General features: G+C 41.7%; 3 protein-coding genes across 3 annotated transcripts; 2 read left to right on the plus strand and 1 right to left on the minus strand.

The window, feature by feature from the left end:
- The first annotated feature begins 398 nt into the window (after positions 1–398).
- LOC105281049 (huntingtin) lies at positions 399–10,886 on the plus strand. The gene is made up of 15 exons (XM_011341993.3): positions 399–867; positions 941–1,121; positions 1,267–1,545; positions 1,619–1,760; positions 1,838–2,416; positions 2,491–3,086; positions 3,170–3,483; positions 3,569–4,882; positions 4,957–8,998; positions 9,073–9,278; positions 9,408–9,582; positions 9,672–10,088; positions 10,170–10,330; positions 10,405–10,492; positions 10,562–10,886. Exons 1-15 carry the CDS (start codon positions 782–784, stop codon positions 10,658–10,660), a joined length of 8,679 nt encoding a protein of 2,892 aa, XP_011340295.2. The 5' UTR covers positions 399–781; the 3' UTR covers positions 10,661–10,886.
- A 973-nt stretch (positions 10,887–11,859) lies between these two features.
- LOC105281255 lies at positions 11,860–14,162 on the plus strand. Its single transcript, XM_026969902.1, has 5 exons — positions 11,860–11,871; positions 11,950–12,191; positions 12,384–12,714; positions 12,918–13,454; positions 13,541–14,162. Exons 1-5 carry the CDS (start codon positions 11,860–11,862, stop codon positions 13,847–13,849), a joined length of 1,431 nt encoding a protein of 476 aa, XP_026825703.1. The 3' UTR covers positions 13,850–14,162.
- Positions 14,163–14,246: 84 nt separating this feature from the next.
- On the minus strand, positions 14,247–26,668 carry LOC105281048 (probable sodium/potassium/calcium exchanger CG1090). Its single transcript, XM_011341992.3, has 9 exons — positions 25,785–26,668; positions 22,316–22,684; positions 21,694–21,919; positions 20,916–21,028; positions 20,425–20,600; positions 20,086–20,312; positions 19,677–19,973; positions 19,366–19,599; positions 14,247–19,212 (listed from the first exon to the last, which is right to left on the minus strand). Exons 1-9 carry the CDS (start codon positions 25,800–25,802, stop codon positions 19,013–19,015), a joined length of 1,860 nt encoding a protein of 619 aa, XP_011340294.1. The 5' UTR covers positions 25,803–26,668; the 3' UTR covers positions 14,247–19,012.
- Positions 26,669–27,332: the final 664 nt, after the last annotated feature.

Genomic DNA, 27,332 nt, shown 5'->3' on the forward strand with positions numbered 1-27,332 from the left:
AGAAGTTCTGAGTTGATGATATAATTATTTTTTATATTGCCTAGAGTTCTCTGCTATTGAAAATACCGTAAATTCAGAAATGAAAAAGTTCTCGAGTTTAAAATTTTTTTCTGTAATCTGAGATGTATGTCGGGTTGGCATTCTGTAGGCGTTGATGTGGCAGTTTTATGTTAGTTCCAAAAACTTCCGCTACGAGCCTCCACCGTCTGGAGTCGAAAAATGAAGTAGTATGACGCAACGGCATATCAGACTTAGTTTTTATTCTCAAATAGTACGTTTCAACAGCAAATTTATTTTAGACGCAAGGTTATTTTCAATTATGATCTCTAACGATGTATCAGAAGAACTTTTTATTTATAAATAATACTATTCACATACGAAAATAAATTATATAAATTTTTTTATCTTCAGAGAGTATATCTCAACAGTTAGTGAAACAAAGTTGTGTTTTCAGATACTTTGATTCAATCACGATTGAATGTGATTAAAAAACGACAGCTTTTAAATAGTGTTCAAAAAGAGAAAAGATTCAACTAAAGAACAAGATTTGAAATACGGAACAATCTTCTTATTTTGCGTATGCGCACTCTGTTTTAGTCAACACAAATCCGAGAAAGTTGCGCTATTATGCGTACTGTGTATGCGGTGGTACTGGCCAACATGTAGCGGTGGTAGTCATGCAGCTGTCAGTAAGTTGCAAATGAGAGTGACGAGATGTCATTTGCTGAGCATATTATTTGAAGAAGTTCACCGCGGAATTTAACAAAATTCCTGAATTAACATGGCACACTTGAATAACGTGCTGAAAGCCGTGGAAACGTTAAACGCCCTGCGGGAATTGGACGTTCCGTCAGATTCTGGTGCAAGGTACAAACAACGAATCAACAGCAGATCTGCCAGATTACCGTAACAAAAAGTAATATTTCTGTTTGAACAATAGGAAGGAAAAGGTATCGTGTTGCACGATCATTGTCGAGGGAGTATGCTCGCCAACTGTCAAACAGAACGCCAAATTCCCGCATATTCTCACCGCTTCTATCGAAACACTGTTGGCTTTGTGTAACGACGAAGAATCGGATGTCAGAACAGTCGCGGATGAATCTCTCAATAAAATTATACGGGTACGATTATACCTTTGTTTATTTTATTTTATGCATTTGTCTTTTATAAAAGTAAAACTCATGGAAGCAAGAATATATGTAGCTCAAGAAATTAAGACGTAAAATTGGTCGATAGTGCAAATATATTTGTTATATTGTTGATCAGGCAATGGTCGACAGTAATATCGTCAAGATACAGATAGAACTTTACAACGAAATAAAGAGAAATGGACCTGCACGTACGTTGAGAGCAGCTCTTTGGAGGTTTGGTTTGTTAAATCACATGATACGCCCAACCAGGGGTAAAGCTTACGTATCAAATCTGATACCATGTATAATTATAATCGCACATCGATCTGAAGATATTGTAATAGAAACACTGTCACAGTCATTACCATTGATCTTCAAAGTTTTAGGACCATTTATGACAGATAATGATGTCAAGGTAAGTGCCATTATTAACATTGTATAGAAAGTACTCTTTGCAAGCTTTTAGAAAAATATCAAATCTGTTTCAGAAATTGTTACGAGCGTTCTTTGAAAATATCTCGTCTACTCAAGCTGCCTTTCGTAGAGCGGCAGCAAACATGATTCTGACAACGTGTATAAATTGTAGGAAGCCACAGTTTTTTTTAAATTATGTGTTAAATTATTTATTAGGTATGATCAATGTTGAACACCTGCAACTGCATGTGCCATAAAATACTTATTACTATTTTATCTTATTTTTTTGCCAGATATATTAACACCCGCGAAAAATGCTGAGGATCATTCGTCTACCATTATAGGCGTGTTTGGATGTTTAAGAGTAATTTTACCATATATATGTAAACCACCAGAATCCCAAGATGTTGAGACACAGCAAATCGATAATTTGTTACACATCTATGAATTGTGTTTGCATTACACAAAGTGGCATTCCGATCACAATATCGTAAATGCAGCTTTAGAGACCTTGGCGCAACTGTTAAAAATGCCTGCAAAGTCGTTGGTGTCTATCTTGTTATCTTCAGAGGGCATAACTCAAAGTAGAATAATATCAAATCAAAATACGTGTACTCTGTCACTGGGTCAGATGAGTATTTCCAGTGCGAGCACCGCTTATGGTGGAAATTCCGACTCCATTTCGAATTTGCACGAGCCCGGCGTCCTAGAGATCGCTCCCAACATAGACAAGTGGATTGCAGATGCGGAAACGACGTCGCCAGCCACGTGCAATGTACAGAATACACAGAATGAATGCGCGAATGATGTAATAGAGATGAAAGGGAAGATACTGGAAAACTATTGCGGTCTGAAAATCGGAGCTCTCGATAGTAAGGACACGCACGTAAACGTAATTCGTAATCGCATAATAATTTTACAAATATTAATCTCTCGTGTTTTCTAGATGAACTTGTGGAGGAGGGTAGCGATGTCGGGAGCGAGGTGGAGAAATCCGAAAGAGCGCCGTATCCGAGCTTGCAAAGTGAACAGTCGAAGGAAGATTATTCTGAGGAGACCACCTTGTCGTTTGCTTCTCCCAAGAAGTCTTCCTTGGACTTCGTCTTGTACGAAGCGGACATCGGAAGCTTCACGGACTCGGATATGCCCGTCAAGTTCTGCTGCCGTCATTTGGTGTCATCCTTCTTGCTGGCGGGCAAACCCGGGCATCTAATATCGGACAAGTTATTCCGTGTCAGTGTAAAGTCTCTCGCTCTAACGTGCGTAGGTTACATCCTGAAACTTTACCCGCATTTATTTACAATGACCGTGGCCAAAGAGTCAAGCTGCAACGAGAAGAATCAATTGATCGAAGACATACTGCTGTTTGCCGATCATCCAGATCCTCAGATTAGGGGCAACATAGCCATGGTGATTGGAATCTTTTTAAAGTCTGTATTCGTTCAGTACGGCGGCTCTTATCAGAATTTTGAAAGGGAGTGTTCGATTCAAAGGGAAAGTGGAAACATATTGTTGGAAAACCTGATAAAATTACTTTTAAAAGTGAGTTTATACATGTGTACGAGATAACATAATTACCGCCGCCAAAATGTTTAATTTCTCATGTACTTTTGTCATTAATCTAGAGTTTGGACGATGATTCCGCGACCACCTGCCGTCAAACATTGGACGCTCTGAATCTCTGCTTACCAGAATTATTCGATTCCGTTGAAAACGAGCATGGTCTTACGATTTTAACCGTGTTGCCAAAACTCATGAAGAGTCCGTACTTTCTGGTGAAAGTGAAATTAGTCGATTTATTGAGTAAATTGTCATATATTACAATAGAACATGTAACAGGACAGTTGTTATTTCAAGAACATTTTATTGATGTTATAATAGCGTTATTAGGTGATCAAGATCAAAGAGTGAGGCACGCCGCATCTGATGCTATTGTTAAGTAAGATACATTTACACCTCATCATTTTACTTGTCCCATGTTTGAAACGACATCACATGCATCGCACTGTTGTTTCTTATTTCAGGAGTGTTCCGTGTTTATATTTTCGGCATCCGCAAGAAGATACCGTCACAAAGAAGGCCACTCAATACACGCAACGATTTTTAAATGCTGTGACGTCAAGTATCTCAGAATTATCGTCGTGCCAAGACAAGCATAAGCCGTTCGTAAACACGTCCATCAAGCCGTTTGTATTCTTAAATTATTACAACGGGATGAATTACAGTTCCAGTGTAGAAAACTCCTTATCCCGCATAGTTAACATCCTAACGGAGATGCTGACGGTACATTCGTCCAAGTATGTGATATATGGATGCTGTGAAACCCTCTTCTGCTTAAGTGAGACCTATCCCACTACGGTTTACGTGAGAGGATGGGATTGTATTTTACCAAAGACTCTGTTAAAAAAATCTAAAAGGAGCAATGACCGAACGGATGCGAGCGACATTGGTTTCGTGAGTGAGATGATCTCTTCTCCGGTGGGCAGTGGTCTTCTTTCAGTGACGTTGCCTTTGTTAACATCGTCGAGTATTAGTTTAGATCTGTCGACGCATCGGCATTTGATTCTCCTCGCCGGCAATCTGGCTTCCGGATTGGCCATCTGCAACTTCAAGTCTGGCAGCGATCCGACAAAGCTGTGGAGTACGTGCAAGGACAGATACATGGAACTGCTGCTGACGCATATCATGAGAGTTCTGAACATCTTCGTGCACGTTATCGACGAGGTTCAATTGGCGCAGGCTAGTGGCAAGTCCGTGTTACCGTCATTGTCGTCCACGCAAACGTTGTCGCCGAAGAAGAAACTTCTACCGGAACAGAAGTCGAAGGAAAGGGGGGAGAAAATCGGGGGCTTGAGAAGCGGAAGGGAGCAAATTGGTACATTCGTCGCCATGCCGCATTACATGAAGATGCACGACATCCTGAGAGCAGCGCATTCGAATTATCTGGTCACTCTGGAGCATGAGGCTAGCGAAATGTACGTTTCTCTGCTGAACGCGACGCTGGACGTGCTCTCCCAGATCCTCGAAATCGCATCGGTCAACGAAGCAGGTAGAATAGCGGAAGAAGTGTTATGTTACCTAAAAACTACCGTCATACTATCACCAACGGCAACGGTTCAATGTGTGCAGCAACTGCTCAAGTGCTTGTTTGGTACGAACGTGTGCGCGCAGTGGACCGAGTTGGACGTGCAGAAGAATATGATGGATCGGTACGACACGCTGCAAGATGATGTCAGGGGATTCTACAATCAGTGCTTTCAGTATCCCGCTAGGCAAATGGCGAATACAATCAAGTACATAGGGAACAATTGCCGGGGTGAGAACGAGCCGGATACCGGGTAAATCTTTTTGCACTTGGATAGCTGCGTTGATGTAAAGTGAGGTACTAATGGTACTATTCTTTCGCTTCCAGGTGGATAGGATTACTACGTAGAAAGGGTGATCGCAAATTCTCATCGGTATTCAAGACGCTGGCGCGATCTTCCGATCAGAAAACATCCGTGGCATCGTTCATCCGGCTCTTTGAGCCGATGGTTATAAAATCTTTGAAACAGTATACTGTCACGAGTAACATCGCGCTGCAATGCCAAGTACTGATGCTGCTAAGTCAGCTGGTCCAATTAAAAGTCAATTACTGTCTATTGGATTCCGATAAGATATTTATCGGATTCGTGTTGAAACAGTTTGAGTATATTGAGGAGGGCCACATACAACAGACTCAAGATCTCCTGCCAAGGATATTCAACTTCTTAGTTCATCTGTCTTACGAAAAGAATCACTCCAAAGCGATTATAGGTATACCAAAGATAATCCAACTGTGCGACGGTCTGATGGCCAGCGGACAGCCAGCGATCTCGCACTGTATACCTGCGCTCGCGCCCGTCATCGAGGACATTTTTCTCATTCGTAACGGCAGCTCCAGCGCTGTCGAACAACGAGAGTTGGAAACGACGAGGGACGTGCTGATAGCTATGTTGCTGCGTCTGGTCGAGTATCATCAGGTGGTCGAACTGTTGGCACTGTGTCTGGCGGAGTCTCGATTCAGCGGAGACGGCAACGGAGAGGAGAAATGGCGGAGATGGTCGCGACTGACCATGGACACTGTGTTGCCGGTACTTGCGGGTGGGAAACTCAAGATAGAATCCGAGAAGGCACATGTCGCGCTGGTGAAATTATTCGCAGCCATCTCGCCCACGGTCTTCCGGCCGGTAGATCCTCTCCTCAAAATACTATTCACCGCATCGATATCTACAACGGCTTCAACTTTAAAATTGAAACGATGGCTAGGCATGATCAACGTGGTGCTACTTTCATTGATCTCTTGCGCGAAGGAGGAGGCGATGCTGGCACGTCTTTCGGATCTCAGCGTCTGTGCGACCGATGTGTCGCGTCTGTTTTCAACGCCTGCTGACACTTCTCCTCACGAAAGTATGGATCCGTTGAACGCTCTGGGTACACAGTCGCGCCAAATGCCACCCGAGCAGATACTAGCTAGATTCATATTTAGAGTGATCAACCTGATAAGCTCGAAGGTGTTCAATCTGCTTGGCCTGATAAATCACAAGTCCGCGGATCCATTCGTCGGTTTCTCTGATTACACGGCGGACGATAATTATTTGGTGCACCAGTTCGCATTTTTCTTGCAATTGTGCATTCACATGTTTGAATCCGGCAGTCACTGCAAGGTAGCAAATGCGACCATGCAGATGATCCAAGGACGTGATGTGCCCAATGATGAAAGCCTGCTGATTGACGACTTAAACTATCTAATGCTCAGCATCGGAAACGTATGCCCGACGGTGACGTGCCAGTGGGCTTACCTGATGATCCTGTTGGGATACAATGAGATGTCTTTCTGGTCTAAAGTGCTGGGCAGTAAATCTGATTACGTCACGCATGTTCGGCCGAGCGAGAAAGAAATATGCGATCACGCGAGCAGCAATATAAATATCCAGATTATCAGGAGAGGAGGAATTATCTTGTTCTGCGACTATATATGTGAGAATCTCAACGACGTGGAACCATTGACGTGGCTGTTGGTAAATCACATAGAAGAAGCTGTGAATATTGCCACCGAGTCTCCGGTCAGAGATCTGTTGACCACGGCCATACACAGGAACCCAGCGGCCAGTGGACTACTGGTGCAGGCGATAGCGACGAAGTGTACAGATCTGTCTCAACCCAGCTTCATTAAACGATTACTGCAATGTATCGAAGGTGCTCATCATTCGCAAAGCGGCGCGGTAATAATGACCCTGATACCGCGACTTTTGTCCACCAAGTATCTTGCTCTGTCTAGGATGGCGGCAAAGATTGCCAGTCGCAGGGTGGAAATACTGTTGACCACTAACGCGGACGATGTGATTAGTCAATTGTCGAAGGATGACGTCGTAAAGATCTTGACCGTTCTGCAGACCACCAAGCTGGCTAGGAAACACGGCAGCTTGGTTAGCTTGTTGAACAAACTGGCTGTGCAGTATTATGATTTATCGCCGCTCGAACTCGATCAGTGCAGGCCATTCAATCCGTCTACCGTGAAGAGCGTTCAGCTGGATCGGAATTGGTTTCTGTCGCAAGTGAGATTACGATGCTGCCACTCCAGCGCTGGCAACAATCCTATGGAATTGGCGCAGTTGTTGAAGGATTTAGATTTTGACGACTGCGTGAGCATCCTCTCCTGTAAGGAGTTTAATCTAAAGATCTTGAAGCACTGTGTAATATTGGGCGCGAGACTCAGCATCGAGAGGTGCCAGCAGCTGGAATTCGGAAGCGCGCAGAACGAGAAGGATTTTCATTTTGATGCAAGCCCCTTATACGTCGCTGCTAAACAGTGCTTGCTGGAACACATTCATTATATCTGTGAGCTGATACCAAAGCCACATCAGATTTACAATCCGGAGGCCAACAACAGTAGCGGCAAGGAGCTAAAGTATGCTACTAGGCTTGCCGAGTTGCTGAGCGATTCTCTTTATTGGGAAATTCTCTTCACGATCATCCCGATTGTAAAAATTTACATGAGGACATTACCGAAACTGGCCAAGTATAATGTAGCAAAGATCGACGTGAAATTCGAGGAGGATATCGCCAAGTTTTCCATGTTATGCCTCGAATTGGCACATTGGATGATGTATTCCGACCAAAAGAAGATTCATAAATTAAGGCCGCACGACATGGATCTTGCGCTAAGCTGCGCGGCTGAAATTCTGAGACACGCAGCTCCGAGTAAAATTTTCGGCGATAGTGCGCGCCATACGTGGGTTTGCTCCGCGGCAATTTGTTTGACCAAAGTCATAGAGAGCGTGTTAACAACGATGGACCCGTTGCCGATTGTTGATTCTCAAGCTTTAGAACCGGCTCTCCAAGACGACGAGACGAAGGATTATGCTCGCGCGTGTATTCAAATAGCGTCAATAGTGGCTTGGCTTGAAAAGTGCCAGGTGGAGGGCTTTACGCGGAATATTCCATCGTACTTATTCAACACGATAAAATCGCTGGTCGTCAGCGTAAGTCGACAGCCGCTAGTTAACTCTTACGTTCTGACGCCACCGTTAGTATGGAAACGTGGTTGTCACATCGTCGGTTCAGGTCCCACGAAGTGTTACTTTCCACTGCCATCATCCGAATCGAATTTTCTGCAAGAGGTGGACATTCTGGAACAGTTCATCTATCGGGTAAACTTACTGGGTTGGACGTCGAGATCGCAATTTGAAGAGATCTGGATGGCCTTTTTAAGCGTTCTCAACTTCTTGCAAAACGAGAATATGCCTTCGGACGAAGTGGTGGTCTTGATTCAGGCGAGCAGCTTGGCGATTCAGGCAATCACGAGATTGTTGTTACAAACTTTGCTGTTACCGTGCCCCGGCAATCCCGGCGCCAGCACATTGATCCACCATTCGAGAGATCCTCAGCTCTCCGTTCACAAGATCAGTTCCCAGAAATTATACGCGATACAAGAGTTACTCCTGTGGAAGTACGAGTACATGAACGACATGGAGAACAGAAACGGCTTGAAATTAGACCATATATTTCATCGCGGAAATGTCGAGAGAACCGCGGTGTCCGACAAATTTACGTACAGTCAACTGTCGGTCTCTTACCTGTGGTCATTGTGCAATTTATACGAGGACAAGTTGAACGCATCCGTTCTCGACCTGAAGAACCGACGGAACGACGCGTTGATGTCCGCATCGCTCGATCTAGACTCATGCCTGCGTTTTCTGATTGAGCACTACACCATCTGGATGTCGCCGCAGGCTAACACACCCGTGCAGCTATTGACGGAAATCGTTAAGTCTATCTTGGCAATCTCGGAACTCTTCCTCGAGAGATCGCAATATCAGTGGATGCTGGATGTGTGTCTGGAGATTTCGAGGATTCATCCAACGGAGAATGCGATTCTACATCAATACCTGGCTGTCTCCGTGTGCAAAGCCGCCGCTGTTTTAACGCCATTGGTATGACGAATTTATTCAGAGTTATTCTTCTAAACAGTTGAGACATCTTATTACTAACTGATGTTACTTCATAGGACTTGGATACTTTGGATAAGGTGAAGCGTATAGTGGATGTCAACTTGAAGTCGGGATTTCTGGCTGCTCGAGTTTCCGCGCTTCATGGCTCTCTGTATTTACTGCAAAGCGCCGTGCTGGCCAAATGTGAGGAAACGATGAACGTCATACATCCCTTGGCGATTGAATATATACAAAAGCACATCGATTCGCAGGATTCAAACAGGTAACGTAATGGAATTTGATTTAATTGCAATTAATGAGAAATATCGAGGATTACTGCTTGAAAATTTTGCATACATTTGTAGTCGTCTTATATTCATTCTAGCTAATTCTAACTTTCGCGTTAATACAGCGTTCTAAATCAAAGCGAGGAGCATCAAGGAATAATGTGGGCTCTAGTGTTCTTCTTGCTGGAACACGCGGAAGACACACCGCCGGATACGGAAGCGCCAGCTGTGTTAGAGTTAGTGCTTTCTCTAGTCACATCACAGGGTATCTCGTACGGTTTACATCAGACCCTACTTCAGGTATCCTGAACGTTACCGTTTTGCGTTTCGTTTTAGCGTTTTTAAATAATGCGCTAAGATACTAAGACTGCCTACCGTTACTTCAACAGGGTCTTGAGAGGCTCGTAGCAACAAAAAGCGTGGTGGGAAAAGTCGCCGAGCAGATCGTTAAAGTCGCGATGGATCGATTGAAGCAGCCGAGCCCGTTACTGGCGCTACCGGCACTGCAGCTTTTGTTGACGTGCATGTACACAGAGGCGGCCGATCGGCTGAATCAACCTAGCGGCGAGGAACCGCCACTACCGGACGTGGAGCCGGAAACGTTGGTTCGATCCATAGAGCGTATCTCTGCGATATTCGACAAGATCCGCAAAGGTCATCCTATGGAAGTGGAAGTGCTGTGTACGGTCCTATCAGGTGTTCTCGGAGACTTCTTCCCGCCATCAGAAATCCTGAGTAAAGTTATAGGGGAATTCCTGTCTCCGCAACAACCGCATCCGAGATTACTCTCTGCCGTTGTCTTTAAAGTAACGTAGAAAATCGAATTAACGCGATCAGCTTATGAAGATAGAGGCCGATTAATGTAATCTGACTTGATTTTATGCCAGGTCTGTGAAAAAGCATGTACCTGCACGGAAATGGAGCTTTTGCAAGACTGGGTGGTCTTTAGTTTACCGAATTTCATTCAAAGTCTACCGATGGCGATGTCGACTTGGTGCTTATCTTGCTTCTTTATAAGCGCATCGACAAATAACTGGTTGAGAGCCTTGTATCCTTTCTCCATCGAAATAATTTTATTATTTTACACGAGAAAATAACAGTTCCTTAGCTGTAATACGATAGGTTTCCATATGTGCAATCGAGAATAGGAAAGTACGAGTACGAAGACAAGAAAATATTGTGTATAGCCGCTTCAGACTTTTATCACAAGGTACATGAAGATTTCTTAATTTCGAAACGTTACACTTGTCTCTACTCATTTTATTTGCTATGCTTTCAGTTATCTAAGGACTCTCAAAAGAAGGCGTTTGTTGAGACTTTCGAGATGGCTGCGAAAGAACCTGAAACTCCATTCAGCGACATTTTAGCCTCCTTTTAATTAACATTGACCATAACGAACAGAATTTAGAAGAATTTAGAAGAATGAATTCACAAAGAATTAAAGTTGAACTGTAACAAAAATCGATGTACAATCACTGATGACGCGCTGTGTCGCGCGTGCATGTATATTTGTATGTATGATGATATTTATTTTACATTATATCCCGTCAAAGAGAGAAATATGCAACTTGTTTTACAATAAACAGTATTTTTCTTAAAATCAATTTGTGTCGATTTATAGTCCATAGATTTCCCAAATGTTTTTCGAGACAAATTCTATTTTCAGCAAAACTCATATTTGATTATCCCACGATGTTAGGAAAACATGATAAAAATGATTTTTATTTACTTTATTATTGAATTAATAGAAAAAAATAATGAATAAATATACAATTCTAATCAATACACATTTTCGTAATTTTTCAACGGAGGTTTTATCGTTAATTTGCTGTAATATAAGTGCTCGTGTAATTTTGCTAACGTATATGTTGAATTTCATGAAATATTACTTTTTGAAGTAAATAAGATACCTTGAAATAAAATATTTCTTAACATTTTTTCTTCGCAATAAATATATTCTTTTTCTATTTTACTCATTTTTCAAATCGCTGTTAGTCCTTGAACGAAATTAATTTCGATTTATGCTTGTAATCACGACACACGAGTTTTATAATTTTTATCGATATGATGATGAATATATGGTATTAAAGATCAATAAATTAATGCGAAATCATATTGCAGCACATATATGTATTAATATTTGAAAGACTTAACTGCGAATAATTATATAATTAATTATTACAAATTTTAGTACGTATAATAAATAATGTATTTTATTAGTGATATATAGATATAGATTTAGATTCACCAATGAATTTTACATGCTAACCTGAATTTTGCAATGATAGAAACATATTCACATCGATAATACATGTCAAACTTGTGTTTTTTATAAAGCGCGTGCAATATACAATCTTCTGTATTATTTAATTTTATTTTTCACGCATTTTTAAGCTTCCTAGTTTAAACTAAACACAAAGATATTAATCAATGTGACGAAATTCAATTTACATTCTTCGCAAAATAAAAGTTACATACTGATGATAGTGTCATGAGCCTGGTTTGATCTTTTTCAGCAAAAGTTTGGTATCACATTGCAAAAATCTTGTTTGTTGACTTGTGCCCATGCCACGCACTATGATAGACACGGTAAATTTATATTATTAAGTTATTATTCAAAAAAGCAATTATTTTTTGGTATCTTCCTCTTTATAGCTTTGACTTAAGTATAGCTGTGACTTATTTCAGGAGACTACGGAATTGTACAAGAGAGTACCCATTAATGGATACAAAGACACCGGATATCATCAAGACGAATTTTGTTCCAATTGCGGACAATACAAATATGAAGATGTATTGCGTAACGTAATAGCGGCACGTAAGAAGAAAACGAAGAGTTATGAAAAGCACTGTCCTTCGTGCCACTGTTCGCCTGAGCGGCGAAAATTTTCTCCACCTAGTAAACCAAGGTGAAGGTACCTTCTTTTATATTGTATTTTTTTCTGAAAAATTAATGAAAATTGAAGATGGAGCAGAAATAATTAATAATTGATGATACGTATTTTATTCAGTTATTAAAATAATAATTTCTTTCAAGTATTTTATCATTAATCTTTAGTGAATAATATTTATCTAATCGAATTAACTGTATTGTTTTCAAGGACTACTGGAAATGTGGAGGCTATGCTAAACCGATATGAACGTGCTTGTGCAGAGCCGATTAACTCGGCCATCAAGAAGTCGCAGAGTAGTCCACTTTCGCAGAAGGTATGCTGGCACGGTTGTCAAACTAGTGTTCATCCTCGTCGCCCCAAGAGATCGTTGCAAAACCGTCGTCAACGGAGAGTTGAGATCGACAGGTGTTCGTTCAAGGTAAGAGGAGACGCAGTGAATTCAGAGTTGAATGAAGACATTGAAGGCTACTCCAACTACACGCAATCTTTACCCATCAAGAGCTCGCTAAAGAAGCATGGTCATTGCAGAGAGCCTGAGGTAATGCACGCTTTTTAATATCTAAAATTACACATATGTTACATTTATTCTGAAATAATATTTTTTATATTTTATTTAAAATTATATTTGAAATATAAAATATTTTAATTATAAAAAGAAGTATGGCTTATGATACCTGCTTTATATAGATTCCAATCTAATTAGGATCCTTTAATTTATCTGATGCCTTTATCGGTTTTTAGGGATCGCCAAATGAGCAGGAATATTCGGACGCCGACAGCGAAGTATCAACGAAGTGTATTCGTCAGTCGAGAAAATCGCGCGTGCCGAATCTTGAATCGAGACATCATTACGTCGGCGGTGACGCCGAATACATCGCGGAGATGAGAAACGAGAGCGACGTCGAACTTCGACAGAATGATTGCCGGACACGCGATTGCCAGGAAATGAGGAAGATAGTTCTGGAATTCGAAGATCTCGAGAGATTGAAACGAGGTGATGGTGAAGCGGCGGCGATGACGATGATGAGTGAGGATGATAAGCGGACTGAGAAGCGAAAACTTGCCTCGAGAACGACGAAACAAGGGAAGCTCAGCGATGCTATTCCTTATCGAGTAACGAAAAAGCCATCGACGTTGATTAAAGAATCGGTTAATCAATCCGCGAAGGAGTTCGCGCTAAATGCATCCGCTCATTTGACGAAGTTAGATTTGCACACCACGAAAACTCGCATCCTGGAATCGATCGATCATGTGCTCGGTACCATGAACAACACGAAAGTATGTATTCAATAATATACATTTTATTTAATTCATTAATTTTAATTAATTAATTACATTAATTAATAAACATTTTCGATTAACAGAATAACGCGTCGATGCAACAAGAACAAACCGAGCAAGAAACTGTCGAGAAGATATCTCGCGAACTTCAGGAAAACGGTTGGCAGTTACTGTTTAACGCTCTGACGATTCATCGAGACACGACGGATTCCAGCAGAAGAACAGTTCGTCTGGAATGTTTGAATCATATTCGGCAACAACTTGACAAACTTTATGCTCTCGAGTTAACTTTGGACAATTGCCCTAAACTACAGTCAAGTCACGATACCTCATATGTCGAGGAAAATCAACAGTTGCAACAGTCACTGGAACAGAAGATCGTGGATTCCTGAACTTGCCGGAAGCTTGCACACACTTTTTTTTTCTTTAAGCACTGCAACAAATTTTTCGGATCCATGCAGTGCGTAAATCTTGGAAAAAGAAGATTCATACACATCGCAGATGTCTGCAGAATGTTGCAAGATAAAATCACCGCAAGCATGTAATGATTGAAGCATCAAACGTAACATGAACAAAAGTATATAAATGTACGTTTTATCAAAATGTTAAACACACGCTACGAATGCACTTAAGATAAATATAAGAAATTTTATAAACATCACTTCTTAGTAATTTTATAGATATTAAATCAATGTCGATTTGTAACACTCGTGTTATTATTACACTTATGTGTAAATTTCAAAGTTAAATTTCAGGACTGGCCATTTAATTCTGCGGATCAAGATTTAATTGGTAGCAATAGCTTTATTGTTGAAACGTTTCGAATACATCGGAGTACATAACTACTCGTCTCTAACTTTCTCCCGCTCTCAAGCTAAACAAGGTATGTGTAATATTAAATTGTTTCCGTTCGGTACATACGAGTCCTCCTTGCGAAAGGTGTGCTGAATTTTCATTATGTATAATATATATGTATATATATATATGTACTTTAGGCTCTTTGCATTTGCTAGGCATGTATACTCGATATACATACATATACATGTATATATTTTTGCCGAAAGAAATGTGTATATATATATAATATATATTTAGATATATCTATAAATATATATATATATAATATTTTTATATGCGACATTGGTAGAACAATTATTTACATAACGTCGTAATAAATAAGCTATGACTAGATATATATTGACGCGTTAGGATACACTTCTGGAAACTCGAGTAACGATGGAAAAAGACATAAGTCGGAAAGATCCCCACACACGCACACACATTTCTCTCTTGTATGGTATAATATTTGTCGCGCCAAACTAAAGAAGAAAGCTTGAAAATATCACTTACGAGAACGAAGCAGTTACAAGTTGCATGAACAAACTACAAAGTAGCGTAGTTATATGTCACTTATCAGTGGCAGCCGATGTCGTTGTATTCGTTGTACATCTACTTTCTTTCTTTAAGCTACTAAGTATACAGTTTTAAATCTTACATATCTATGTAGGTGTCTGCATACTCGTTATATTATATATTTACGATATACTTTCCGCAGCTGCCACTGCTAGCTGTGACTGCAACGGACTGCAACGAAGACTGCAGCGGAATCGAGACGAGAGAAGCGATCGCAGATCGGGGATCTGATAAGTGTATAACGAAATAGAAGTCACAATACAGGGTTCTCTCCTCGCGATTACAGGTACACAAACGTATTCGACGAACTTACGCGACGAAGACTGGGATAATACTGCAGGTAGAGGAGACGGCTGTAAACTCGTAAACTTAATTAATTAGTCAGGTAATGTCGGTAACGATCTAAGTACACAATGTCGTGATATAAAATCTACACTTATACCAGTCAACAACAAGATTACGCCTGACTTCCGCTACACCGACGCCCTGTTTCTACCTCGCGTTTTATATACGTATCGTTAGCGTTATATCGATAACATTACTGTTTATTAATCGTTATCTCCTGCCCGTTACATTTTATACAAGAGTACCCAATAAAATTGCGCGCGTGCACGCAAATGTAGGGTAGATACGTCGGTCTGCCCATGCGATCCTCCAGGAACCGTTGGACATAACAGGACATCGTCAAAGGACGGGCGCAGTTTTATATACGGAATCACAATTATGAGAGACATCTAGAAAGGACTATTATTGACTTCGATTACACGCTATTAAGGACACCCTCGAATTGATCGACGTTCTCACGCGACTGAGCTGAAAGAAGGACGCGCCTCTTCTCGCGCTTCTTCTTTTTTTTTCTTTAATCCTACTAATAATTGCCACAGATGAATTGACTCTAATAACACCGGTTCCCGAACGATCGACGGCGTTCAGCCGGAGAGAAATTCAGCTACGGTAGAAGGTTGCCGGAAATTAGACAGACAAACTCCTAACAGGTCTTACGTTCCATTCGTTGATGCTTAAGATGCGGACCTGCTGTGTCGCGCGACTTTCTTCTCGCAAGGGGCGGATTTAAAACCAGGACTTGAAGCTTGTTCCTTAAATCTTTCTCCTGAAAGATAAACTAACTCTTTAATAGCACAACAATTATTTTCACGTAAAATTTTATCATCACTGCTTGAAAAATCTAACGTGACGCAATGAAATATCTTTGAGAGATCAAAATCGGAATTTCTGATCTTCCTTAAATGCGGCCCCCTGATTTCCCTTTGCTTCTGAGAAGTTTACAAAGTTCGATGTATCTTCCCGAATTACGTCAATGATGCCGCAATATATATCCGTGGGATCGATAGCGAGACTGGTCCGCTCAATGAAGGTCTAAGGCGCCTCACTGTCGAACGGCGCTTCCTAAAATCCTGGAAGCCGTGCGTCGATGCGTTCGATACTGAGAGATTGCATAATAACAATGTACTTTCGGTCTCAGGTCAATTGTTCAATCAGATAGGACGACTGGAAATCGTCCACCCGGTTACTTCGTCATCAGCAGCGAACGCATCGCAATGATGTATAATATTCATATGCGTATCTGCATCGTTCTAACGCGCTAACAGTAACGGATAAACGTAGTGAACAAACACGTTGAACGTTCAAATAGTCATACGGTTTCTAAAGCTGTCGCATTGTTATATTATATAATATTTATTAATCACACACTAAAGCGTCTGCGCGATCCTTGCGATCTCTTACGGATCGCGTATCCGTTCCGATTTAAAAAAAAAAGATGTGTGTTAACATTTTTAGTAAGACGAGCATCGACGGACTATTTTCGCAAGAAATTATAAGAAAACAAATTATATATGAAAAAACATTTATAAATTTACAACAAATATACGTAACATTCTTGTTAATTTAGTCCCGTTTGTTCTATCATTGAACTTTTTCATTAAACATTCTCGAGTTTATGTCGACATTTCCAACATATTTAACGCTAATCTTTATATATATAAATGTGATATTATATATTTTTCTTTTCGCATTGAAATAAGAAATAATAATTGAATAAGATTGAAAGATGCTAATTGTTTCATAAGATCTGAAAGAGAGAAATTATCGACATTAACTCAACATTTCACAATTTGCAATTTATAATGTATAAATCGATGCCAATAATCATCTAGAATAGAAAAGCGGATTGAGGATAGATTGGTCAGTGAAGTTCATCATCGAAGTTAAATGGCATTCCGCTGCCATTGGCAATTTCCAACGGTTTTTCTGCGAAAATTCCGTCGTGCGATGAACTCATCATCGATACCGATTCCATCGCGCTCGAAAGATCAAAGGATCCCGGAAGCGGAGGTACGGAGCATCGTGAAGCATCGATGTTCCTCTCGCTAGCGTTGATTGACTTTCTATCGATTGTATGTGATCCCGTGATCGAAAAATCGGTCTCAAGGAACGCGCAGTAATATAGTGTCGGTTGTAAATACTTTCATCGGATAAGGCTGCGTTAATTATTGTCTCTTCCAACGCTCATTCATCTTCGTTAAAAAACCAACTCCTTCTCCCCCCCCCCCCAACCAACGTGATTCGTTTTTTTGGTCACGAATGAAATTTCGCTTGCTTCTCCGTTCTGCGCGAATTTCCAGCTACGTTTCCCGTTATACAAGGTTTAATCCATTCGTTTATTTTCCGTGCAGACTTCAAAGTGATTTTATTTTTAGGAAAAAGATAGTTTCAGAGAAAGATGATTTCACGCTCGCACTCACGCTAACGATCTCCTTTGATCTCGCGAAATTTTCGTTTCTTCTCTGGCCGTTCGAACGCTCAGCAGCGTTTCAACAGAATCAAAATTCAATGAATTATACCTTAATAAAAGATTGTTTCGTATTTCTGAGCACATAGAAACATCCTTCTTCATCGCGCACGTCACAGCGTAACGCGCGTTACGATATGTTTCACGAAAATGCATTTAAAAGAATATAAGTATTTCGAGTATATTGTAACTCGCGATGGATTCTTATCGAGAATATAAAGATCGCGCTTAATGTTGTGACAATTCCAAAAAAAGCTGATGCGCATTCGATTTTTCGCATATTAAAATTTTACATTTCTATAATAATTATAATATTCTTCTATAGAAACTTGAACAAACTTAAATCTCTCAATGTTCGCGTAGCATCGTTAACAATCTTAACATTTAGCCGCAGACATGACATTCCTAAGTTCTATTCTAACAAGCCGTTTTTCTACTGTCTAATTTTAAAATCTATTGTTACGGAATATAAAACAATATCAATTGTCAAGACGCATTCTTCTCATGGTACTCAGGCATTTGCACAATATGGCCGTATAAAATGTATCAATGTTTTCCATCACCTCGAATAAGGTTCGCGCGACGTGCAACGTAGTCTGTGGCTAAGAGTTAAGATTTGAAAGTTTGGAGCTCCGTAACGATGAATTTGATGCTGATTTAATTTCTGATTTGAGCGAATAATCAAACTGATACCGCCAATACGTGCAACATTCATATTATATAATAACCACACTTTAATAGTAATAATCGTATTGTCTGGCCGAGAACTTCCAATCGAGAAAGTCTCAATTAATTACATTACTTAAAAGCGAAAAACAATTGCAACTTTCCCGGTACTTTTGCTCGATTCAGAGAAACCTTCGCAATTCGCGTTTCATCGATTGGATTTATGATCGAACGGAAGCAAGCAAAATACTCGTTCGTCACATTTGACGGCGACAATAGGATCCAATGCCTGTGTACTCACGTGTGCACGAGCACGTATTGTCTGAATTCTCTACAACAGCCCAAGAAAGAAAGAAAGCTCAACGACAAGCTCGTTGCTCTTATCTAAAGCCTCGTGCGTCCGCTTCAATTCGACGATGAGCTAAAGTCATACTTCTTCCGACATGCAACTAGCTCCTAAACTCTCTTCCGTCCCTCGCTGTTCTTGTCATCGTGTGGACGAAGGGGGAGGGAATGTTTGAACAAAGTCGCTGGAGCGTTCATGACGATCGTGCGTCATTGTTCACGATCCAATCGAGCGAGACGGTGACGCCTTGCTCCGGGCAATTGTTAAGCGTTTTGAGCAAAGCAAAAATAGGAAACGAGCGAGAATTGCAGATTTGCATTAAAAATCGCTGGTGCATACGTCGGGATTCATCTCGCCGAAGATATTCAGCTCATAGAGCGACGCGAACATGATGAATACCAAGTACCAGATCATCAGAACGATACCATACCGACGGTCCAGTTTCCAGCCATTCAGATGCGTCGCTAGCACCAGGAATATAACCGTCGATAGCAGAGAAAAAGTCGAGTACGTCAAACCTGATAAGTACGGAAAATTGTGTAAGCGACTCAGACTTATGTAATGCATATATCATAATCATATCAATATTTCTATATGATTAATTACCTTAATTAAAAACCTGATAAATAATAAAATAAATTCGCAAAAGCTAGATAGATAGTCTTGCCTACCTCTGCTGGTGACGTTCACGTGCGAACCGGGCTGTATCATAGCGGTTTGTATGAACCACGGGAGACCGAGGCACACCAGGATGTCGAAGACGTTGCTGCCCACGGCATTGCTCACTGCCATGTCACCGAGACCTTCCTTTATAACTGCTAAAGAGGATAGAGCATCCGGTACGCTCACGCCGGCGGCAACGAAGGTCAGCCCCAGCACAGTATCAGGAATGCCCAGAGTACTTCCTGTAAAGTAATCATTTTGTTAACATTGAGTCTAAAGGCAAGAGATTGCATTCGGACGTGACCTATGATAACGTTACCTATGATCGTAATCATCCACACCATTAGGTAACTGTAGAAACTGATCCAAATCATCGATATACAGAAGGTGAAAGGATACCAGCTCCGCCATTTCTCCTGTCGACAATCCGGCATCGTCACGCGACACATAAAGTGGATGGGATACACGAGGCCCCAAGTGAACAGAGTCCATTTGCTTCCGTCCGTCGGCTTCACGAGAGGTGACACTCCATTGGGATCGGGCTCCTTTGCCTTGTAATATTCAGGCTGCCTCGGTGCTGCCGGCTGCTCGGTTGTAGTTTCTCGAACACCATTTCCTGAAGGAGAGAGGGTAACATTTTTAGACTTCGAGAAAGACACGAAAAAGCTAGATAAGAATTAAGAGAAGGAATGAGAGTAAAAATAGCTGATGAAAAAATTGACGTTTACCTTCCTGATTCTTAATTTGTTCGGTGGTCGGCGAGTTGGGACCGGTGTAGGATAATCGATCCTCTTGCAAAGATCTGTAACTCACTAGGGCGCTCTCTTCAGCAGGCTCGTCGTCCTTTGGCAAGAATGGTATGTTATATGACTTCGCCCAACGTTCCAATTTAACATTAAATGCGAGCACCACGCAGTAAACTCCGTACATGATTAACATAAACAGGGCCTCCGGCCTGTAAAGTTAAAATTTTTTTCCTATGTATGCGTGTGTGTTTATGTGTGTCAGTTTGCTCAGATCTCGTAGCAACTTTAATCAAGTGCAATTGAGTTCAATGAAACGCTTACCAAGATATATACTCGTTATAAATCGTGCCGAGCATCACGAGGATCGAAACAGCGTAGAAAAAACAATCTCGACAAAGGGGCCACCAATTCAGCTTAAAGGCCGTCGCAGTGCATAATCCACAGATCGCTATAACGAACATTATGTTAAAAACGGCGCTACCAATAACGCCACTTACCTGGAACAGATAAAAAAGGATTTAATAATAACAAGAATTTGTTTACGTCGCTAATTATAAGCAGAGACGCGGTAATGTACGGTTCGTCTGTGGGCAAGAGATTCATGTAGTTCTAGACTCGAGCTAAAATCGAGATAAAATTTTAGCTATAAGCTAAAATCGAATCGCTAGACTTCAGTTTTACGATTACAAAACAATCTGCTAGTCCACGTACGCGTTATGTAATATTTTTCATTCGCGCTTAATTCGCGTTTCGTGAGATTTGAACGCAGCGGAGCGTGTGTATCACGATTAGAAAATTACTATTCTACTCACTCCGATATCATCCTTGGCGAAGAATACGCCAATAATCACCGTTGCCAATTCTGGTGCGGAAGAACCAGCTGCCATAAAAGTAGCTCCCGCGACATCAGGAGACAGTCTCAATTCTGGAAAAGAAAGAAATGTTAATGTTTATGTCATGGCATCAAGTAAATCATCCTTTAATTCAAAATAGAATGGACAAATCTGGATCAGTCGATACATTGGAGACCTGGAAACAAGGACCTTTAATCTCTATTTTCAATCTCAATCTTCAACATTAACCGCGCTGTAATAACGGATAATTTAATGACGAATGTAACGGCATATCGGTTTGTGGAACGAGATAGAAATATAATCTCCTTACGTAAAACTGGCTATCCCCGCGTAACGTTAGAACTAGACATACAAGATTATTGTCTTACAGTTGAGAGAATTTAGTAAACAAAATGCTAAACCAATACTAACAATTCAATAACAAATTTATATTAGAATCCTTGTCGATAAAATCTAACGTGACAGAGCAAATATTAAAAATGTACAAAAGTATTCAAACAATTACAGTTTAAATAATACAACGACATTTGCATTTAAATCTGAGTGACAGAACTGTAGATTGGTTGTCCGACGTTGGACGATTTTTGTCGATCCGTTATTATTGGATGTTTTTCAATTTCTTTCTCTACAATGTTGTTGAATTATTATTAAACACCAAATTTGTTACCTCTCTTCAGGTATGCAAAAAAACATGTTTTTGACTTGAATTCAGAATTTATCTACAAGAAATCCTCACCTTCGCAGATTCTGTCCAGACTTGAGACAAAGTAATCGTCGCACACGATAGCAAGACCTAGGAACGTATAAATGGCAACCAGAATGTGTAGTATTAGTCCGCCGCTTTTCCTAGTTTTGGGACCCATCAACGGTCGCGGGAATTGTTCTATAGCGGGCGCCGAACAATTCGGTCTTCGAGGTCTTAGAGTTACGACCGAACTGGTTGTGGTCGTAATCGAAGCGATCTGCGAACATTGCGAGAAAGGACATTAGGAAAATTTACTCATCATTGATATAATTGATATAATTTACGCTAAGCTTAATTATTACTGATCGATTAAATTGCAAAGTCAAAAGTCAATCATTTATATATTGATAATTATTCGGAGATGATTTAGTCGCGTGCAATTTTTCGTGTTGCGTGTAAGTCATGATATAAGATCGACACGTCAATCCGCAGTGCTATCTGATGGATCGCACCTGACGCAGGTGTTGCGCAACTCGTACCATGCATCACGTATCACGTTGCACGGCGTGATATTCAGTTCTAATCCGAACAATGATCTCGTTTTCTCGAGGCATTACGAGATGTCCACCTGCGCCACATGATATACAGGGTGCTCGCGAAGCGGCAGACTCACCGTTGTGCTTAATGTAATGTTGGTTTGGTCTTGCTTCGGCGTGGAGGTCTGGTTGCCCTTCGACGACTCGCCCTTTGAGGCTTTCCTTTGGATCAATTGGACCGTATTCTTCAGTTTCTCGAATAGTCTGGCCGTTGCCGCCGTCGATGTCTTTATTTTCTCGGTCGATGTTTCCGCTTCCGACTCCGATGACCAGCCTTCTTCATACTGCACGGAAGTCAAAGATATCATCGTTGTTGTGTCGGGCGAGGTAATGTTCGCGGAGGCGACGTAGTGCACGAGGACGTAAATTAGGAAGAGGCCGAGTCGCAGGGGCCATCTCCGATGACGCGCCTGCAGATTACGTGGCCTGCATCTCATTGTCTGCAACTGGAACGAGAGCATTATGGATTAGAGTACTCTTCTCTTCGCGTCGCCGTGTATTTTCCCTTTACTTGATATACTTAAGGTAAGTAGCTGTTACATTGTTAATGCGACCTGAGTGTCCCATTATCATCATCATATCATTATCGCGCGATTGTCGTTCTGTTATCGATTGCTCTTCCCTAAACACGAGAGCCTCCAAGTTTCCCTGGTTACTCAGAAAATAAGTTCTTCATACAGCATATAAATAAATGTTTAAATATTAGCAATACCAAGTCACAGTTTATTCGCATCACATAGGATTGCAAAGGAGCCTAGGCAATGTTCGTTACGAAGGCACGGGCAACCTTTGGCGATCTATATAATATTCCATCGCGTAAATAGTAAACTTTCGCAATATACACACACACACACAAACCAGCCGGCGAGGTCGGCTTTATCGTTCACGCATCGCTCCCCCGAGCTTCTACATCGCCGGCCCGGTTTTATTGACGTCTCTTAAATCGCGTGTTTCCCAGCTTGATCTACAATGGTATAGCCATGTTTAGGGGTTGTTCCATCTGTTTCACGTTTATTGCGAATATTGATATCGCGTGCACGTTCACACCGACCCGGCGTAATCGTGGTGGGTCGTGAACGTCATCCAACTCAGGCGTACATGGATGATGCGCGAGTACGCATCATGTTCAGATGATGATGCGGTGTCGGTGCGTGCCTGCGTGTGCACGTGCACGTACAACCGACCTTTGAAACTACCCTCCGTGTGCATAAACTGTCATCAAAGGAGTCCGGGTAAATCGATCGTACTTGTCGCATGCGTAAACTATACACCCTTAAGAAAAACGGTGTCTGAACGTGGAGCCGAGTGGAGTTTCCATTTCCGACGTCCTTGCGCACGTACAAAAACAAGTTCATGCGAGATTACGTACACCTCCTGCCATTCAGACAATCGTGCATCGATCGCTGTATAGAAAACACCCCGCGTAATTACGTGTATCCTACGACTGCCACCCTGCAAACATGCACTATTTACACGACGTGAGCTTGGAATTTTCGCTGTTTATTGCGCTAAAATAGCGGGCAATGCAATGCATAATTAATTCTAGGGGTAATATAATTATTAACGTGATATTTTGTGTCACATATAGTTGATGCGGTGTGGAGAAATACTGGTGAAATACCGTGCGCCTCCCACGCGCCTTGTTTACTCACTCATCTCTCTTCCCAGATAACTACTCTCTGCATTGATACATATATCTACGTATTTGCGCGTAAGAATGATTTGCCGCATTGTATAATCGCCATGAGCGACTCAAAGAGATCAAAGACTCGAGGAGATGACTGAAGGCTGCGAATGAAGGCAGAAAGTCGGGCAGGATGATGCGATACGCGTGATCCCCTAATATATATATGCAGTCTATTTACAGGAAAAGTGACAAGTGCATTCGAACGCCGTATCGATATCGGATTGCCTAATTGCCGCCGGCAAAATTGGCTGTACATGTATATACAGGGTGTCCCACTGTGTGCATTGCACTGTTGGCATACGTTGCATGTTGGTGTTTGGATGATAGATTCTTGGAGTAATTGATATAAAACTAATTGATTAAAGATGAATAATTGATTGGTCATTATTTGCTTCTAACTTGACAGTTCTCATTATCTTTTGAAGTTAATTCGTCTATTTCTTTTATTTGTTTGCTCCTTCAAAAGTATGCGAAAAATTGATTAGTTTTGGTTGCTAATTACTTGGAGACTTTTGGTGTCTTGATACATATTTGTTAAGAGAACATTAATCAGTCAAGAAGCGCGTGATCAAAGAAGCAATTTTGGGACATCTTGTATTACGAATGATGAGATAACGAGCCATTTTCACAGTATGATCCACATAATCGAATATTTCTGTTGCAAATACAGTTTGGGAATGAGATTAAAACAAAAACAATTTATTTATCAGTCTTCCCTCATATGTGAAAGAGTAGGCTGTTAAACAAATTGATCCTCTTTTTCGCTGTGCATTGTTTGTATAATTAACATTTGCGTCGATCAACAACCACCGGAAGTTTATGCAAGGGAAATAAACGCGCGCACAGAGATTATTAAATCGTTCTGCAAATAATTATAACCGTAACGAATTATTTACTCCCGTATTCGGGTAGCAACTGTCAATAACATTATAGTTCTCATTAATAGAAAATTAGATGAATTTTCCAATACTACTATTAACATTAATTATGACAGATACGTAAATAAGTACATTTAATCTTCATCTATGCATCTTTCTCTCTGCAAAAATATATTCTATCATAATACAAGTTGGCGAAAAACAATTTTTCCTTCAATAAAGTAATTGCAATGCACAAAGAGAAAGATATAAAAGTCCAATTTCTCTTCGCACATAAAAATAATATCTGACCGCGACGTAAAACAAAAATAAAAATATTCTTTTTACGTCTCGCTCAAAAGAGATACATTCGTGCCGTAGAATCGAGTTATTATAGATGTACACTCGCGAAAACAATGCACGGAAGTGCGGCGTTAATTAACGACATGTCTCACAATATAAATAATTTCCTCCCCAAAATTCTAATTGGACGTGCATGTACGGATTACCATGCCGGAAGATATCGACGTTGACCCAATATCGGAAATCTGATTTTGCGATTACTCTCACCGATACCGGAAGTTCCCTTAACAGCCTTCACAGAACACACTCGTTATCTGTCATTCTACTGTATTATATGACAACCATTATGCCTTCTCGATAGAAACTTTAACGGGCCATTGTGTACCAAATTGCCAAAAATGACAGGATTGTTAAGTTCCCTTTTCGCTCTTTTCTTTTCTCTCTTTTTAATTATCTTCTTATTCTTTTGATTCTTTTTCTTTCTTCACGATTGCTAGTAGAGACACGCTACCGGTCACCGCCAGAAACGATACCGAATCAGGATCCCGATGGAACGGAGCAAGCAAAAGGGTCGTTTTCACAAGGGACGTGAGACGTGCTTCGGTAACAGATGAGAGTGACCCAATTCCTCGCACCCGCGAGTCCTGCAAGCTCGCGAGAGTTGCATAAGAATTCGCGCTTACAGCTTGGTTTACCTACCCCTTTGCCGCCGAACATCGTCGTGGTGGGCCGTACTGCTGCTCGTAGTCGCGAGCTCCTTTCCAACCGGAAGACCGAGAGTATACGTCGATTCGCGATGAATATAGGTAGCGATAACGATGGGGATGGTGGTGCGCTCGCTCGTCGCTAGGTCCTTATCACTTCAACGCAGATCCGTAATCCGACGCGGGAGATAGGAGAGACAGAAGTCGCACTGCCCCGTTCGGTGAAACACGTCCAAGTCCTTGAACGAGGGAAGGAGCGTGAGGAGGCTCTTGTCGCCACGTTGTCTGATCGCGCTCGAATTATCGATTCGAGCGCGAAAACCCGTTGTTGTCACGACGGTTCTCGATCCCTCCGAGTCCTCGCGATCGTGCTGATCGTCGACTCGACACCGGGTCCGGTGTGCGTTACGTGTATTTCACACCCTGCGGCTGCAACTCGGCCGTATCTCACTGTCGCCGCTGCAGCGTTCCGGCCGCCTCGCGCCCCGCACGAGCATCGTACGTGTGTGTACTACGTGCGATCTTTCCCTCTCACGTCTTTTATGCTCCCCGACGTGCGCCGGAGTCCTCCACCCGCTCCCTCCTTGATCGCACGACGCGTCGCGGCACCGCGTTTCTCCCCCACCCGCACCCGCCGCCCTACAACGCTCGCCCGGGGTGGCTACTCACCACCCTCGCGCGATCAAGCGTGCTTCGTCGATATCCGTTTCAATTATATCTTCGGTGTCTCAAGATCCGTTAAACATAATTATCGCACGTGTCGTTTAACGCCGCTGCGATCTTTCAACTTCTACAGCTCTTCCCGTCTATCCCTCTCTTGCTGTAGACCGTGATAACACGCGATCGACATCTGTATGGTGCAATTCATCGGCGAAAAGTCGAGACGAGAGCTCTCGCGCAATCCTGATCCGCGGTGCCGCGACGCCCCCGCACGCCTACGTCCACGTTGCTTGCACGACGCGCTCGCTCGTGCCCGCCTCTCCCCTCGGCACCCCGCTGCTGCCGACGGTGTCGTGTGCACTGGTGCTTCCGCGCAGTCTACGTCGGGACGCTTGCGCGTGATACGCGTGCCCACGTACCGGGTGACGTCATCAGCCCATCCCTTCCGCAGTTTCGTGATCGTTCGTTGCACCCCTGCCTCGCAGGGATGGACTAGCGAGGATACACCTCTCGTATATCCTCTCTACTCAGTATTGTCTTTTAGATAAATTGCTCTGATGAGACTTCGTGCATCAAATGCTTCTTGTAGGATTGCTTGAATAAACATTTCTCCGGTATCGCGTTAATCAAATGCGGATTGAATCATTCTAATGGTTACTATCTGAAACAGAAGGTATCAATGCTTCGATGCTGCTCGAATGTTTTAGCAATGAGACTTTACGACAATTCCGGTGTTTTAAAATCAATATTAATTAATTGTCTTCTCATACTTCTAATATTATTAATTGACAATTAATGGATCCTTTGCGACGTCCTGCAATTTATAACCGGAGTCGCTCTTTCTTGTCCTGCAACCGCTTAAAAAAAGCTGAAAAAAGCCATT

Source organism: Ooceraea biroi, chromosome 5 (genome assembly GCF_003672135.1).
Source record: "Ooceraea biroi isolate clonal line C1 chromosome 5, Obir_v5.4, whole genome shotgun sequence".
Lineage (NCBI taxonomy): Eukaryota > Metazoa > Arthropoda > Insecta > Hymenoptera > Formicidae > Ooceraea > Ooceraea biroi.

Bases quoted from the DNA above. Each gene is read 5' to 3' on its own strand.
- LOC105281049 (XM_011341993.3), top strand. From the start codon at position 782: ATGGCACACTTGAATAACGTGCTGAAAGCCGTGGAAACGTTAAACGCC. The intron at 1,122-1,266 runs GTACGATTATAC...ATTGTTGATCAG, and splicing joins CTCTCAATAAAATTATACGG to GCAATGGTCGACAGTAATAT. The intron at 8,999-9,072 runs GTATGACGAATT...GTTACTTCATAG, and splicing joins CCGCTGTTTTAACGCCATTG to GACTTGGATACTTTGGATAA.
- LOC105281048 (XM_011341992.3), bottom strand. The intron at 19,600-19,676 runs GTAACGTTATCA...ATTACTTTACAG, and splicing joins GTGGATGATTACGATCATAG to GAAGTACTCTGGGCATTCCT. The intron at 19,213-19,365 runs GTAGGCAAGACT...CGTACTTATCAG, and splicing joins CGTGAACGTCACCAGCAGAG to GTTTGACGTACTCGACTTTT.
- LOC105281255 (XM_026969902.1), top strand. The intron at 12,715-12,917 runs GTAATGCACGCT...ATCGGTTTTTAG, and splicing joins GTCATTGCAGAGAGCCTGAG to GGATCGCCAAATGAGCAGGA. The intron at 13,455-13,540 runs GTATGTATTCAA...TTCGATTAACAG, and splicing joins GTACCATGAACAACACGAAA to AATAACGCGTCGATGCAACA.